We start from the raw sequence: 17,347 nt of genomic DNA, 5'->3' as shown, positions 1-17,347 counted from the left end.
CATATCTCATTTTAAGCATATCTTTACATATTAAGTGGTTATTTTTTCTGAATGGTTGGCATTCAAACATAATCAGATGCTATGTAGCTATATAAAAACTAATAAACACCAACTTTTTTGGCTCTTCTCTTTTGCAAAACGAAGTTTTATTAGCCTGCGCATTTTTGTATCAAAGCTCACGTATTGGGATGCTAATAATGCCCTCTCCTTTCCACTAGTCCGATTTAATTTTTTAAGCGCATTTATTATTCGCTTCCCAGGACAACTGCTGCCTCGAGAGAAAAAAAAAATTCATTTCCTCCCCTTTACTGCTGATCATCACCTTCTCGAGAGAGGCAACCTCTGCATCTCCCACTTGAGCGCACCCCTCGCACGCCGCTGACACCACGAACCGCTATAATTTAGCGAGCGATGTGACGCCTGGGATTAATTTACTGCACAAGCCTTACTGGGGGCAACTCCGAGGCAGGGCAGGTTCCCTCCTCTGCCCGCTACAAAACCTCAGGTACTCTGGCTGCTGTTCGAACAGCCCCTTCTCACACAAGGGGAAAAAAGAAAAAGAATAAAGGCAGTCGGGCGAAGGCGGGCCTGGAACTCCCCGGTCTAGCTCGCCTGCAACCAGCGTGGGCGAGGAGCCAGACAAGCTACAGAAAGCGGGTTTTAGGAAAGAGGGAAAAGGGCCGGCGCCGCCATCTTAAGTGCGGGCGCAGCTCCTTCTCCGCAGCTCCGACCATACAAAGGGGGGGAACCACGTGACATTCCCCTGGTGCCCGCACTCAAAATGGCGCCGCTAGCCTCCTGCCCCTGCCCTTCCCGCTACCCCCCGGCCCCTACGCGCCTCTCCCTCATCCCTAGGCTCCGTAGCTGCGGAGAGCGGCAGGGGCCCCACTTACTCCGGGGGATAAAGACGCAGCTCCTCGATATCTCCCAGGAAGCCGAAGAGCGTCCGCATCTGCTCGCTGGTCACGGCCGAGGAGAGGTTGGTGACCTGGATGACGGACGTAGGGCCCAGGGGGAAGCCCAACGGGACCCCGATACCGCCGCTGTTCATCATGGCGGCGCCTGCCCAGCCTTACCGCGCGCACCCGGGGGCGCGGGCCCGCCCACCAAGAGGGGCGCGCGCCACCGGCCGGAGCGGCGCTGCGGGCGGGCGCTCTAGCGGTACACTCGATCGCTCCCAGAAGAGTTCTCGGAGGGACTGGCGGCCCCTGCCGGCGAGGCCTCCGGCCCGCCCGCGGCGTGGAGATCGCTCGCTTCCCCAGGAGCCGCTTCCCCAGGAGCCACCTCATATGGAGCCGGTCGGGCCGCCGTGCGTAGGGCGGGACCGGCGCGGAACCCGGGCCCCGCCCAGGAAGAGGCGTGGCCCGTGAGGGGCCGCCCCTGCCGCGCTCTTTGCGCGCGCACGGCGGCCGCTACTGAGGCGCGCCGAGGCAGGGGCTGCCGCGGCGACCCCGTGGGCAGCTCGGGCCCCTCAGGGGCGAGACCCCGGAGGAAAATGAGACTTCCCTTTAAGTGGGCGCTTGGTCGCCGCGTTTAGTAAGAGACAGTTTAATCACTCTAGGGAATAAACCTCTGAACACACCCTCTGTCTAAACAGGAAGGGGCCGTAATAGAACGGATTGTAAATAGTTCTGTTATAAATTGACTGCAACGCTATCCCAATTAAATTTATCTTGCCTGCAGTTGTAATTCAAGTTTCAATTCAATTCCTTAAAGATTACATTGGCTGGAGAAAATGAGGCTGAGCACTTCATGTGTGGGCTATCACTACTAAGGATCAAACTGCACTCTTTCCTAGTGATACGGAGCTGTGCATCTTGGCACTTGAAAGGTTTAAGGCTTCCGGCAGTTTCTAAGATTTTCCATTCCCCAGCTGAGAAGAGATTGAAGTATGTTTGAAGCTATCCGGGTTGAAAAATACTGCAAATTTGTAACAGTTCCCTGAACAAGTAGGTCAGTTGTTACAGAATCTCCATAGATAAGTCTGGGTAGTGCTTTCTTTATTGATGCTCATTACATTACAGAAATGTAATTCTAAGCAATTGTCGGAGATGCATTTCATATAAGTACGTTTATGCATATGTTTCAGATAGGGCTTATTTCAAAATCATTATCAGTGCACTCATATTCTCTTTCTAAATTGAATCCATATTCCAAAAGTACAAAAATGCTTTTTAAATCCCTTTTATTCAGCCATTGTGGTAGCTTCTAGTTGAGAGAAGTTTAACTGGAACTTCCAGACATTTTTTTATATGTTGTGGAAAATGAAACAGATACCATTATTCTACTAATAGGAACCTTACATAGAATTTTGTTATGCTTTCACTAGTACATCTTATCCAAAGATGGTTAGCAGAGAGGCAGAAGGTATTTCTGCTATGAATATTCTTATCCAGTCTCCTTGCAACTCTTAGCGGAGGGTCCAAAATAAAAATGAACAAATTTAAAATTCACAAGGAAGAGCCTTGTCTTGTCAGAACTGACTGCAGTACCCTCCTTCAGATAAAGCCTATAACAGTACATAAAAAATTCTGAGCTACTGATCTGCACTCTGAAAACAAAGCAAGAAAAACAGTGTTTAAATTTTGTAATTATCAGTCCCTGCCACAGTACAAAATTAGCTTGGAAAAATAAATGAATTTGTATTTCAAGAAGAATAGGCAAAAAAAAAATCACATCAATCCCAGACCCCCAAAAATCTAATGCTGAAAGCATGCTTGGATCACACGTGCTGCCACTGAAAGGTTGAGAGCAAATAATGACTATTTTAGTAAAACCATTCAAAATTTTAAAGTGTTAAGGAGCTACTCCCTCTCCTGTAATAAAAACCCTCCGAGCTACTGAGAAAGAAAAGTTAAATAAAAAGAAAAGACATGCAGAAAGGGAATCATTGTACAAGCAGTGCCCAAACATCATCTCTCTACTCAATGGCTAACAGACCTGGATCTTAGTAGTTGCTGTAGGCCTAGAGAAAACTAGCTGTAATCAAAGCGAATTAATATGTGTACAAGTTACTATTCAATTTTGCTCAGATGTTTTTACTTTTCTTAACTGCATTTGTGCATGTAAATAAATTCCTTCACTTCCACCTTGATTGTCAGGTTAATTAGCAAAACACAAGGAATTACGCAGGCTCTTTGGAGGTAAACTTAAATTTCAGGTTACCTAAATGTAAAATGGTGAAGCCGTTAAACAAGAGTGACTATTAACCATTTGTCTGACTGTGTTTTGTGATCTTCCAATAAGGATTAAAAAGCATTTACTGGGTAATGTTAATTGCAAGTACCAGTAGAAAAATACTGGTAATTCAGAGGGAAGTTACAGTAAAAGCTGTTTTAGAGGATCAGGAGAAAAGTCTTTTCATTACAAAAAGTCACCTTTTAAGCAGACAGTAGGTGGTCTGATAGAGGTGGACATCTCTGGCATTTGCTGCACTTTGCAGGGGGAGGGAATCAAAATCACATGAGGTAAAAGAAGGAAGCATTAGAAGGTTTCATCAGCTTCCCTTAAATGAAACCTTAAAGGCTTCAAAAATAACATTAGCCACAGAGCTAACCATTATTTGGTAAAAATAAAATAGTTCTAAGTTTTAAGCAATTTATGAGAAGTGAAATTTAACTTCACATTCAACAACTCCTGCAGCACTGGTAATACTTGCCTCTGGAAATCTAAAGCCCTGGAAACTAATGAGAAAGCTTGAGCAAAGAAGATGTACCCATAGCTGAGGAGAACAGGTTAAAGGAATTGTTCACATGCAAGGTCACAGAACATGATGGGATGTTTCTGTGAGCATTGAGGAATCTAGCCAATGTACTGTGTGGCCACTTCTAATTATCTTTCAAAGTCACGGTGTTTGGGGAGGAGAATGTCACCCCTAGATTGCAGATGGGCAGGAAAGGAGCATTGGTAAAATTAGAGGGATATCAGCCCCACCTCAGTCCCTGGGAAAGTCTTGGAGCAAATTCCCCTGACAGCCGTTTTCAAGCTTGCTGATGACAAGAAGAAGACTGGGAGTTGTGAATATGGACTTATAAAGGGAAAACTGTGTCTGACCACCTGGTAGCCTCCTGCTGCTGTGAAATGACTGGCTCATGAGTATGGGGAAAGCAGCAAATACTGTTTATCTTGACTTTTTTCAAGGCTTTTATAACTTTGTTCAATAATATCCCTTAAAGTATTTTTCTTTGACTGCTCTTTGGAATGCAGTATGAAAATGCCACTAAAAGCCAATATATTTGTATAGCCTGTGCTACCTAAATTTGTTCTCATACACAGTAACTTTCCGTATTGTATAACCAAGATATCAGTGTTTTGTGTAGACTAGTGATGCAGAACACAGGAAACCAATTTCTCTTCTTCAGCATGAATGTTCCTTCTCTTGCAAATTAATCAAGAGGCATAATCTTCAAATGACAACTCCTACTACTCATGGTAGACTGCAGGTACAAACTACTGCTGATGATACTCCTGTTTTCTGTTTGTGTTCAGACACATGTTCCAGTTTGCTGACATGTTTACACGTCAGATTAACTTGAACTAACTTTCAAATACAGACAAAGCAGAAAATGTTAACTTCAGAACATTTCAAAGACAACAGACTTTATTCTAAACTCCAGCAGATCCACAGTGCTTCCCAAGTACAAGAAGTGGCTTTTATCCCCTTTCCATTGTTATGCCTTTAAAGTTTATCAGGTAACTGCTCTCATTTTTATGCATGCCTTAGTATAATTTATGTAGTTTTTTTAAAGAAGACTCATGTAGAACAGAAAAACATCTTACAGAAAACAAATTCTTGGTTCTGTGTAGTAATCTCCAATCCACCACATCTCCAATCTCCAATCCACCACAATCTAATCCCAAAAGTTCTATAAAATCATTTAAAGCGAAAGTATAAGACCAATTTATAGACCTACCCAGAAAAATTATGAAAATATTTTTCCCAGATAAAATTTCTAGAGTAGTAATTGTTTTCCCCAGGTTCAAGTTTACACATCTAGAAATCTTAGAATCCTGCCTATGATGAGACTAACAGATGAATACTACATGGTCAGTGTAAGCAGCTGAAACCACTTTAAACTTGCTGCCTCTGGATGGCAGTCAGCTTTACAAGTAAACTGAAACAGCTGCAAGATTTCTGCATCTGCTTTTTATCTGTTTTACAGCAAACACATGAAAAAAATTTAGGGTTGCTGTATTGAGCACAGCAGTTTCAATTAGAAGAGTCACGTTAGCAGCTCTAGAAATGTGTTTTACAATTACATTCTTCTCCCCATAAAATTGCTTGTATCAAAAATGGAGTAGCTCATCTTGACTTACAATTATTTTTAAACTTACTTTAAAATACAATGAGGGGGTTCGCTGACAACCTGAGATAATGTTGCTGACTCTGAATCTCCAAACACATATTAACAAAGGAGGAGTATCTGCACCACTGAGAAACTGAGGGAAAATGCACAAAAGCAGTTAAGATTTGAGAATCTTAATCTGAAAATAGAATCTCTATCCACTTACCTTTCAGGGCAGCATTTCTACTTATGAAATTTAGTATCTGTTCTACAGAGAACACTTCTTGGATTACAGAATCATTTTTTCTTCAAAAGGGAATTTCAAGAAATCCTTTTTAAAAGCTATATAAAAGTCTAAATGTCAGTAGATAAACTAATAGTTTTATGATATACTTTTAATACCCATATGTGTGACTATGTTTGTGTCTAGGAAAATGTAAAAACTCACCTTTTTTTTTTTTTTTTTTTTTTAATTTAATTAAACTGGGTGTCTGCTAGGAGATTTGCTACTTGCTGTTTTTGTGGCAGTACATGCAATTGGAACTGTTTGGGTAGGTGCCCACTGGAGTGAAAAAAAGCATCTTTTTTCTTTGCTGTGAGGTTATCCTGCTGGAAATCACAGCATGTAATTCTATATAAGGGGATAATGTTTTTAAACCTCAAAAAACCATGTCTGAACAAGGTAATTCAAAGGTGTTAGATAGAAAATACTGAATTCACTTGGATGAATTTCTTCTCCTTTTCAGTCACATTTTGTAGGAGTAGGGCAAGAAGTTTTCTTTGTGGCATAAGAATATAATAGAATCGTTATAAATGTGAAGTTTGAAAACTGGAGCTTAATTTTAAACTGGAATTTAAATTTTAAACAAAAGTTTAAAATTTGGTGCAGATAAACATTAATGTTTTACTTCCACCTTTTTTTTTTTAAGTTGCATAAAATAGGCAGTATTACAAAACAAAGTGAGTTTGGTAAGTAGTAACTCTAATAAAGATTTTTTGTGTGTGTATTATTGTGTGTCTTCAAATGTCTTAAAATATAAGCACATAATGATTCAATCTATAATACATTAACTACATTTGCAATTAAATAACACCATACATTGTATACTGCAGAGTCAGAAAATCATCCAGTGTGTTTTCATAAAATTAAAATGCAGCAGAAAAAAAAATTTGTTTAGGTGTTTTATCTGTTTGGAGGTTTTCAGCATGATTTCTAACCCTTGCATGCATCAAGTCCCACCTCATCATTCATTGCTCATGCCAGATAGCAAATGAGACAATTTAACATAATTATTTCATTTTTCCAGGACTTAGTATTATGTCAGCTAACCAGCTGTTACTATCTGTTTCAATATTTATTAGTAAACCTCAGTTTCTCTGTAGTGAAGCCATAGCTTTCAGCTGAAGTAGTTTTTGGCAGGAACATTCTCAGCAAAAAATACCTTCTCCATATTCAAAACCATTTGTTGATTATTCTGTTGTAAGTGGAAGTTTTTGCAGATGAAAATAAATAAAATATGCTAAAACACTGATGTTAAGAGCCATAGCACTATACTTACAAATCCTGTATTTTGCTAGTGCATACTTATAATTCAGTAGAAATCTTTTACCCATTTTTTGCTTTTTTCTTTTTTTTAATGTTGTTTTTTTCTCCAAAGTTTCCTTCATAAATTACCAACATTAGCGGTTAAATGAGAATTTCTCTGTAGAGCATCTGATTCATCTGCTACCACTTTCTCTATTAAAAGACAGTCCATGAAAGGTTTGTCCCAGTCAGTATTTCCACATCTGGCAAACAAAAGTGAATATTTTGCCAGGTTTTTTTTTTTCATTACTTTGAACAATACTTAAGCATAAACATTTCAGCCATTTGCAGCATCCAGCCATGCCTCATGAAATGGATGCAGCTCAGAGCCACACTCCCCCTTGTGTTACGCAGCTGCAAAAATAGATGTTGCAGACTACTGTTATAAGAAATTTAATTCCTGATGATCTAATGATTGGGCCATGCAGAATACTTTGTTACTTCAGCAACATGACTTTTCATGAGGAGCTCTTCTTGACCATCTCAGGAACCTTACCAGCCTTGTCATATGTTTTCTTGCACATTCCAAGTGCACCTCTAAAGCTTTTAATCAGGTATTGATCTAAATATGAGGGGCTGAAAGTGTCCTGACTCAAGTATTGCAAGCTGTATGTTAACTGAATCTTTCACAGCTCAGTAATGCTTATCCACACTTGCGAATTACTTTCCATAGGCACAACGTCCTGAGCACAGTATTTCTGATGCAGTTTAAAACACTAGATTTAGTGCTCATTTCATGTTTTCCTTTAAGCCAAACAGCTGCTACTTTTTCCATACCCAATGCTTATCCCTAATACAAAGCAATAGTTCAAATAGTTAGATTGCAGAACTGAAATACAAGTCACATTCTCACAGACAATATTCAGGTACAGCAAACAAAAGGGAGCAAAGAGCTGGAAATGAGGGAGTCCCAGGGAGAAGAGGGCCTGAACTGCAAGGAAGGGTGATGCTGTTAAGTACTTGAAATGAGGCTTTCAGACAGCAGTAGAAGAGACCAGATGCTCATAGGAACCCTCTGAGAAACTTGAGGGAAAATGAGGGACCTGCTGCTGCCAGGTACAAGGCAAGGGAGCGACTGGGGCCTGGGGACACTGGTGGCTTGTAGCAAGTGTGGTCAGTAGCCCTTGGTGCAGCATGTAGCCTTCATTGCAGCTGCCCTTGGTTGGAGAGGGTGATTCTCTCACCCTTCAGCAGGCACTAGGAGGAGGCTTGTTGGATCAGAGGGAGCACCTAGGGCCCACCCATGACCTTTCCTGCAAGACCTGTGCTGCTAAGCAGAGGAATTTTGGAACTCAGCAACCTGGGAGGCCCTGGCGGGGAGAGAGGACCTTTTCAGACCCAATAGCTTCAAGAGCCTTGGGCCCCACAATGCAGACCTGGGCAGTCTGTCACTAGCAGAATTACAGGTGGAATAGCAGTGGAAGGTAATAGCTGGAAACTGGTGGCTTCCAGCACTGCATGTAAGGCTCCTACTTGTAGTGCAGTTTTAATGGTGTAGCAGAGCTCCAGTTTCAAGGCAATTTCATAGATATTGCAATAGAATCTTCCGTACACATTCCAAAATTGAATATAATGCATGGCAGTAGTGACAGCATACCAAAAAATACATTTTCTCACTGAAAAAGTACCTTCAGGCAGAAAAACAGAAGTTAGACCTAGTATTCTCAGATGCTTGATGAAAAAGTAAACTGTTATGAAATCATGTCCAAATAGAGAGCTGATATAGAAAACCTAAATAACAAGGGGCCCAACACTCCAGGGTCATCAGAGCCATAACCTGTTAATAGTGAGAATCAGTTTTCTGTAAGAGGAAGTAGAACATAGTGTTACTGGTATATCAGAGGACAAAAAGATGAAACAATTTGTGTTACCACATTGTTTTGTGATTTTCAAGAAAACTGGATGTAAAGCCAAATTTAGCTCTCCTGTGAAATGCTGTGCCTACCTCTTTAGTTTCTCTATGACATTACCCTTGTACACCTCTTCAGAGTGCTTTCAGCATACTCTTAATTATAACCCTACTCACCAACCTAGGCATTTCTCTCTGCCTATCAAAAGCAGTAAACTTGCAACTAAAGTCCTCTCTTTGTGACAGTAGCCACTTACTGCCCTAATATGATTTTATTGCAAGACTGGGATGCATTGGGTCCAGCTGAGATGAAGTTAATTTTCCCTACAGGAGCCCTCACAGTGCTGTGCTTTGCACTGGTAGCTACAGTACTGCTGTACAGTACTGGCACAGCACCAGCATGGTGTTCCTTACATTCATCAGTAGGCTGGGGGTGAGCAAGAAGGGGACACAAAGCTAACACAAACACACCAAAGGGTGGTCTGTTTCTTGCCACATCATATCAGCTCAGATAAAAAAAGCTAAGAAGAGGGGGATGAAGGTGGCGCATTTGTTTTTCAAGTGTTTGCGTTCCGGAGCAACCTCTGCCTGTGCTGATGCTTCCTGGAAGTGCTGGACATCACTTGCTGATAAGAAGTAGAAAATAAAATTATTTATTTTCTCTTTGCTTGTATGTGAGTAAACTTTCTCTTTTGCTTTAGTAAACTGCCTCATTTAAAAATGCAAGCTGTTTTCCATCTTATTTTCTCTCCTGTGCAGCTAGGGAAGGGGGAGTGATAGAGCAGTTTGGTGAGCACCTGGCATCAAGGCAAGGTTTACCCACCACATGGGGTTATTCACAAAAACATTTCTTTCTTGTGAAGAACCCAGTCTTGCAAGGAAATCACTTAGAACAGACCCATGGGCACTGAGATGTACAGAGGCAGGAACACAAATAAGACTTTGCTAATGCACATTGATTGAGTACTGAGGTCTACAAAAACTGTAGATAATTAAATAATGTTATGGAGAATTTTTCCTAAAATTTAAATAAGTCAATTTCACACAGCTTTAAAGAGCATTAGTTTATTATCTATTCTCCATGTGTTACCTCAGAAACAGTCTTCTTATATACAAAAATTTGGAATGTTGAATAAATGCTGATCAATAGAAACATTACATAGCTGTTGACAAGGGAATATTTCTAAACAAAACCAAAATAATAATGAATGTTTGATTCTGTGTGTTGCTTATTGCTATGTCTGTGTTCATAGAATGATTTCAAATATTTACACTTTTTCTTAATTCATTCAAAAAAGAAACTAAAAAGGTATTTACATAATAAATAAGTGGGAGACTTCATCTTTTCATTACATCAGTTGAACTGATTCTTTAATGAACTATTAAGAATAGAAAGAATTAACACAGTTTGCATCAATTCACTGCCATGCTGAGTAACTCAGGTTGCTGATGGATTTTATTCTATTCAAAATGTAGTTTACAATGCATTCAAACTGAAAAGTGCTGATATTGTCTCTGCTCCTTTGAATTCTGGCTGGACTAGTTAAGGAGTCCTCTTTCTCCCACTCCCCACAAAATCATTTAGTCTGACATGTTTACCTTCACACACTGACACTGACAAAACAAACACATTTCAATTCACTGAAAACTCAAACATTTAGTGAGTAAAATCAGCATAATCCATGTTTTATTAGACAATTAATTTGCTAACTGACGGAAGACAAGCTTTGGCCAAGTATTTCCACAAGAAGTACTAAACTTCTTGCTATAAATCTCTACTTATATAGTTCTACCAGCCGAACAGTTTTTGGTAGAATTTTTCTGTGATACATAAATCTGAAAATTAAGTGACACAGCAACATTTAAAACTTCTGTTACCATTAAAGCAAAATACAATACAGTATAATTTCTCAGTGATATATTTAAATGTACTGCAAAATGTATACAAAGTCAGTCCAAGATCAGTAAAGAATCAGTTCTGCTTTTTGGACTTTCCCTTCTCATAGATACAGGTTTTATAGAAGACCAAGGTAATTTAGGACTTGTCTGTATGTATCCCCATTAAAAGGCAGTGTGTGATAAAAATAACATGATTAAAAGTAATGAACACGTGATGTGAACATTTTGCATTTTCAATAAAAAAATAGAAACTAAATGACAACTAAACACTGAAGCCTGCCATTATATAGCTATGTTTCTCATTCTTTAAGATTAACAGCACACAGAAAATAAGTGAATTTTATCAAAATACAGCACATTTCTGCTAATATATCAAAAAAATCATTTTCTATGCAAATATTACTGAAAATCAACTAAAAAGAATTAAAATATACAAAGAGTTGTTAAAGGGTTTCAATTAAAATTATTAGAACTATACACAGTACAATAAGCAATAGTTAACATCTTTGAAAGAAGTGCAATAATATTGGAGTTCACTTATTAAAAAAGTACTGCCTGTTTATTACTGCTAGCTATGTATAATTCCTTTTTCTTCCAGCTCATTCTTCCAAAACTAAGGGAAGCTGGTGTTTTTGCTAGCTTTATTAAAAGCATTTACTTTTTGGGTTGAAAAAAAGCGCTTATACCTGTCCCAAACTACCAACTTGTACATAATTAAAAATGAACTGCAATAATTGAATATTGCTCCAATGACAGGCTAATTATTAGCCCTGATTAAAAACAGTTATCGGTCTTCTATGGCACTTTTCCCTGGTCCATAACAACCGTGTATGAATTATCACTGCAGACTATGCAGTCTCTATTCAATTACAAAGGAGAAAGATAATGTTTCTGGTAAACAAAATTAATAGAAGCATAATTGAACCTTTTATACAGTAATAAGGAACAAAGGCAGCCTGTGGTAAATCACTATTACATCAATGTAATCAGAAACCCTTTAATGACTCTGAAGTGTCTAGTTCACATTTAATGTTACCTGTAGGAACAGCCCTTTAAGAAACCTCATTACGAACTGGTGAGTTTTAAGTACACTCTCCCTTTACTCTCCATCTCACCACAGCAATTCTCCATCACTGCTCAAAGTTTCACAAACTTGCTTTGGTTACCTAGCTCCATGTGTATGGTTTCCTTTTTGATTAACAAGGCAATGCAGAGGCCAAAAAAATTGAGATGTCTTTCATAACCTTTCCTGCATCATTTGTGTATGTTTAAATTTATATTACAGGCAACAATCTTAAAAACTGGCCATTTCAGTTTCATTTTTAAAATCTGTCAGCTTAAAATGGAGTATTTTTTATAAAGATAAAATTATCACCATTTCCACAAAATTGGGGATTTCCATAGCAGAGAAAAATCTCTGGGCACAATTCCACAGTACAGCTGAAAAAATTACGTATGCAAGAAAACAACTAAACATGAATGACATGTGGCAAATGAATATTCAATGACTACATTAAGAACAAATCCTGTATAATATCACAAATTTGTAGTTACAGTCTTCCTAAAAAAACACCGTAAGCTTTTATTGCATTTTCTATTGGTAGACGTACACTCCAGAACTAAACACTTTTTCTTCTCTCCTGATTCCAGATTTAGATAGCAGATAATTGTTTCACCTGACCTTTATTCCGTCCAACCAGCACCACCTTCCATCTACCCATTCATCTATACAATGTGCACATAGCAAAGCCAACACTTCATATCCCCGTTCGTATCTACAGAAGTGGTTCAGCGTAACACATTAATATCTGGTGAATAAAAATAAAGGCAATAAACAGCTACAGGACAGACAGCCCTGCCATCTGTCCATTGGCTACAACTGAGGCTTCGCAAAGCCTTGCACAAAGTTTAGTAATGTGTATGAATTATCCAAAAATAAACCTACCATCTGTACAAAAAAACAACACAGGTTTGTTCTTGGAGAAGTGATCCTTAAATTGCTATAATGCTTAAAAAGAAGTTGATTCACCATACACATTTCCAAAATTATTTCCTGTATGTTCTCTACAGTGGTTTTTCCCCCTTTAACCACAAGTTCAGTATTTCCTGTACAAATTTTGATCATAATTCTGAGTTCTTTTAATGTATAAAAATATGCAAAATATTCAGTTTCCCCATAGTCCTTCAATGAATTCTGTTGGTTTATCCCCACAATCCACGGTACTTATGAAGAAACTTCTCGCACAATAATGAGTTCCACTGCATTCTGAAAAGTCTTTAGCAACGACACTGCTTGTCCATGATCAATATTGATGAAGCTGTATCCATTAGCCTAAAAAGAAATATTTAAAATTGAAAATGACAGTCTTTATTCCATGTTAGTAAAAGATATTTCATTACTTCATGTACATTTATTTAAGCCTTAAGGTTTCTATATGAATGCGGAGAATAAATCACTGCAGATTACTTGAATTTGTACCCGCATGCTACAAAAAACTAAATTACCATATCAGCCTTGGAAGAATATTGCAAATAACCAAAATAAAACTGCAGTTTAAGCTATTAACATCAGACATCTAACACATCAGCTGTAATACAGCCACACCAAAAAATCCTAAATGGGCTACAAATGACACAAACCTATTTTAAGTATCAGAATATTAGAGATGGCATCTGTGATAAATCAAAACTATTGAGTCCTGTGACAAAAACATTAATGGCACTGGGAGCCATTTTTTGGTGTTAGACTCTGAGATAATCTCCAACTTGTATTTGTGGAGACTCTAAACAATATTGTTATTCTTGGACAAGTTTGTCTTGGCAATCACAGACAGGCCCAAGTGGCCTACAATAGACAGGGAAAACGTGGCTACGGCTCAACTCCTCTGAGTGTACCAGAGCAAGATCATGCTCAACCTGGTCAGCAAAATGTTGCAAAAGGAGAAATTTGTCCATTTAAACTGCTACAGCTTCCAGCTGTGCATCCCATCTTTTTCCCTGAGCTGCTTGTGTGATGACAGGGAACAGAGAACTGGATGTGCTCTCTGTGCCTTAGCAGTGACATTTTGAATGTTACAGTTCTTATCCCATCATTGTTTTACCAGCTGAACCCTTGGTTAGAAAACCAGGGGTTTTCACATCTTTCTAGATTTGCAGAGGAAGATTTATGTAGACTGTTCAGAGAGCAAAAGTGGCAACAACCCTTTCAAATCATAATTTGTACAGAATGTCCTAGCCTAGTCTTAAGTCTTACTTTCATTTATCTAGTCATTCATCATATAGTGTACTTTTATTAAAAATATGTATTAGACATGCATTGTAATATGCATGCCTACTGAATGTTTTACAGAGAACATTGCAAAATCAAGCATAGCAAAGGCATTTTAGAAGAGATGGTATTCATTAAAAAAATGAAGTCTGAGTGGCTCAAGACAGAGTGGGACTGTCATTACATCATCACTGGGGCTATCGCAGCTAAAAAGAATGTGCTGTTACATTAAAAAATACTCTTTGTTATGAGAAATAAAGCGGCTTCTGATTGTCTAAGCATGGAAGTGCAACTTGCTCTTGAGCTCTTTTTCAAATTGAATCCCTTATTAAACAATAAGCAAAAAACCCAAGCAGTGGCAACATAAAAAAATCTTCATTAAGTAATTTGATTTGTCTGCATGGCATTTATAAAGACAGGAATAAACCACAAAACAGAAATTACCTTTCAGGTATGTTCCACTTTATAAATACGTAACAAATGTGCTAGTAGTTTTTTCAAAGTTTTAACATGCTTCCTGTTCATGTATGTGTTGGTAACCCTGGGTGTTAGGTTATCACCATCCCTGTATCAGTAAGAGAACTAGGACCTCTCTCATCCAGTGAGGAGAGACAAGTAGAAATTATTTACTGTGCTTAAGAACAATCCATCTTTTAGCTGGAACGACTTAGTCTCAGTTCAGTTTTCTTGTGTGCCTTTTGGCTTTATCTTTCATTTGAAGAACTAGGCTGAGTTTTCAATTTGGCTTTGTTTTAGAATATGGTTCACAGGATGTTGTGGTTTAATTGAGACAGTAGTAGGGGTTGCGGTGTTTGGTTTTGGGCTTTTTGTTTGTTCTGTTTTTAGAAAATTGAAATGCAGCACAGTTGATTCCATTAACATTTTCGTAGTACGATAAATAACTATTTTTAACAAGTTCTGGAATTAAAAGGTAGTTAGAACAATTTTCAAAAGTCCCACTAGCTCATTTTGGTTTAGAAAGTAAGGCACTACAAACGTACTGTTAATTTCTCTGACCCCTCCCCTAATAACTTACGAGATCATTTATACAAGACAACTTCAAACAAATCGAATGCAGAAAAGGTCTGATAGGTACAGACTTCCTAGAAAAAGCAACAGCACAGCTTGCAGTCCAGAGGCATGGCTCCTGAAATGCGTGACTTGGCTGGCCAGCAGCAGACGGCAGCCAGGAGGTGCGTGCTGTGACCAGCAGACACCAGGCAGCAAAGGGCAGCTCTGGCCAGGGCTCATGCATGTCCGGCCTGCCAGTGGGGAAGAGCAGCAAAGGCCAGCAAAGGCTGGCAGGAGCTGCAGCATGGAGAGGGATGTAACAGGAGAGTGCAACTGTGGGGAGCAGCTGTCAGGGGCAGCTGTTGGTGTTCAGACAACCATTGTTCTCAACACGATGTGAACGAACACAAATGCAGCAACTGAATGATAGTACAGCCTAATGAAATGTCTCAAATGACATCTTTTGTCACTTTTTTTTGTCTTCAGATGTGTGAAAAATGTTCAGACTTTGAAAAAATTATTCACTGTGCTTTAGTCTGAGTCATTTATTGGTGTGTTAGGTGGCAGAAAATGAAGTTTCATCCCAGAATGTATCAGGAATAGATACCAAAGAAAAAATCAAAATAGATGCCAAAGAAAAAAGTAAACATTCTGCTCTTAGGTGCGAACTGAAACCAAACCAGTATATTACATAGGCTAGTTAATTAAGTCATTACTGTCATTAATTACATTAAGTACATTACCTGAATTATTTTATCCCCTGGCTGTAACAGCTTAGATGCTGGTCCATCTGGCTGCACTCTGGTTACAAATATGCCCTTGAAAAACAGATGTGGGAATATTTTTGACAACTTATTTATGAATAACAGGATAGCATCAAACAGATGTAATTCAAAACAGTTTTTCAAATTTCCATCCTAAGCAGAAGAGAACGCAATGCTATTCTACAGGTCTCTGACTTTTACAACTGCCTCCCTTTCCTGATGTTAAAAATACAGAATTATCTTTAAAGATAATTGTGACCCACCTTGGTTTAAACTGGCAGATGTATATATCAACATGAATTATCTACTACTAGAAATAGAGCTGTAGGCTAAGTCACCATCTCTTTTATAAGAGGACTCCTAATTGTACACTCCACAATTCACTATCTCAAATCTGCTAACGGATAACTAGAACTGTTAACCACTGTAAAAAACTACTCATCTGGAATAATCATATGTAGTGTCATTCAACTGTGACCACCTACAACCTTGATTTTCTACATAATTTTCCAATTTTCTCGCTTCCAGTCCTGGTGTGTAGTGGTTTGAGAAATATCTATACTTTCTTTCCTCCCATTGCTGAACATGAGAAACATCACAGATCAGAAGGCTTTCAAGAAGCATTAGTATAGAATACTTACATCATCTTCTGGTCTGAATGGATTTCCTCTCCCTCCAACTCCTCCTGATATACTAAATCCAAGTTCTGGATCTTTGTCAACTCTCACTCGAATCTAAGTAATTAGTAATCAAAATAAGATTAATTGCCTGAAAAATCTATATTCAAAGCTACTGTAATGAAATTATTAGGAATTCAGGTGAATAAAACCTTTGAAATTAAAAAAATTAAAAAGCAGGTCAGAGATTATTATACCTCATAATATTAATGCAGAACAAAATTGCAATATAACATGATGCAGATTGTACCTAAGTTTTATTCCAATAACACTATTATTATAAGTCACATGGGCTTTAAATTCAGAGATATTTCAATATTAAGTGGGTTACTTTCATGCCCCCAGCAAATATACATGCTTATGTGAAAGAATCTCTTACTCCTATTTCTTTGCTACCTCTAGGTAAATTCTGAAAATCAAGCCTCATTCCTACTTTGACTGCAAGTGGTACATAGCCAAGACTGTCCTCTTTCTCTTGCTAGAAGAGATGAATAAAAAACTTATTTTACACAGGAAGTGGACATTCTCATTCTAGCACAGCATGAAAATGAAGTTATCAGGATTTTTTCAAAAAAAACAATATAGAAAGAGGGCTGTCACAAGGACAGGGTCATTAAATGGTGTAAGAATTTCTTATATACATATCTATCATAAACAAATTATCATAATTTGCATAATTATCAGGTATGCATCAGATTGCTCCAACATTTTAATGGATTTTTGCTTAGGGATACACATTTCTGCACTTGCAGGTTTAACCATTTCAGATGCAAAGTACTCTAAGTTGTACTGTGACTTTGTGTTTTCTTCAGTTACTAGCTAAATATTGAAGCAGAGATAAATAAATTTAGTTGAGAAATTAATTTTTAGCTCAGTAAAAAGATGCAAGATAAAGTTTCTGCTGTATTCAGTTAAAATCCTACCACATTTCTCTCAAAACTGGAAGGAATGTGTGATCTGAGGGATAGAATTTATCTGAGATCTTTTGCTGGAGGTAAATCCCTATATT

General features: G+C 38.4%; 2 protein-coding genes across 8 annotated transcripts in view; both read right to left on the bottom strand.

Annotated features, from left to right (window-relative positions):
• SREK1 (splicing regulatory glutamic acid and lysine rich protein 1) overlaps positions 1–1,358 on the bottom strand; it is a 33,125-nt gene extending 31,767 nt beyond the window's left edge. The window contains exon 1 of the mRNA XM_005492994.4: positions 894–1,358. Within this exon, the coding sequence (XP_005493051.2) occupies positions 894–1,054 (161 nt within the window). The 5' untranslated portion in view covers positions 1,055–1,358. The remainder of the gene's footprint in view (positions 1–893) is intronic.
• Positions 1,359–5,816: 4,458 nt separating this feature from the next.
• The window catches only part of ERBIN (erbb2 interacting protein), a 124,573-nt gene continuing 113,042 nt past the window's right edge, over positions 5,817–17,347 (bottom strand). For all 7 annotated transcript variants that reach the window (XM_074532951.1, XM_026796921.2, XM_026796922.2 and 4 more), the window contains 3 exons: positions 16,303–16,395; positions 15,641–15,715; positions 5,817–12,950 (listed from right to left, as the gene is read on the bottom strand). In XM_074532951.1, the coding sequence (XP_074389052.1) occupies positions 12,843–12,950; positions 15,641–15,715; positions 16,303–16,395 (276 nt within the window). In that variant the 3' untranslated portion in view covers positions 5,817–12,842. The remainder of the gene's footprint in view (positions 12,951–15,640; positions 15,716–16,302; positions 16,396–17,347) is intronic.

The sequence above is a fragment of the Zonotrichia albicollis genome, chromosome Z (assembly GCF_047830755.1).
Source record: "Zonotrichia albicollis isolate bZonAlb1 chromosome Z, bZonAlb1.hap1, whole genome shotgun sequence".
NCBI lineage: Eukaryota > Metazoa > Chordata > Aves > Passeriformes > Passerellidae > Zonotrichia > Zonotrichia albicollis.
The sequence above is the reverse complement of the archived record's forward strand: the minus strand, read 5'-3'. Positions and strand labels throughout refer to the sequence as shown.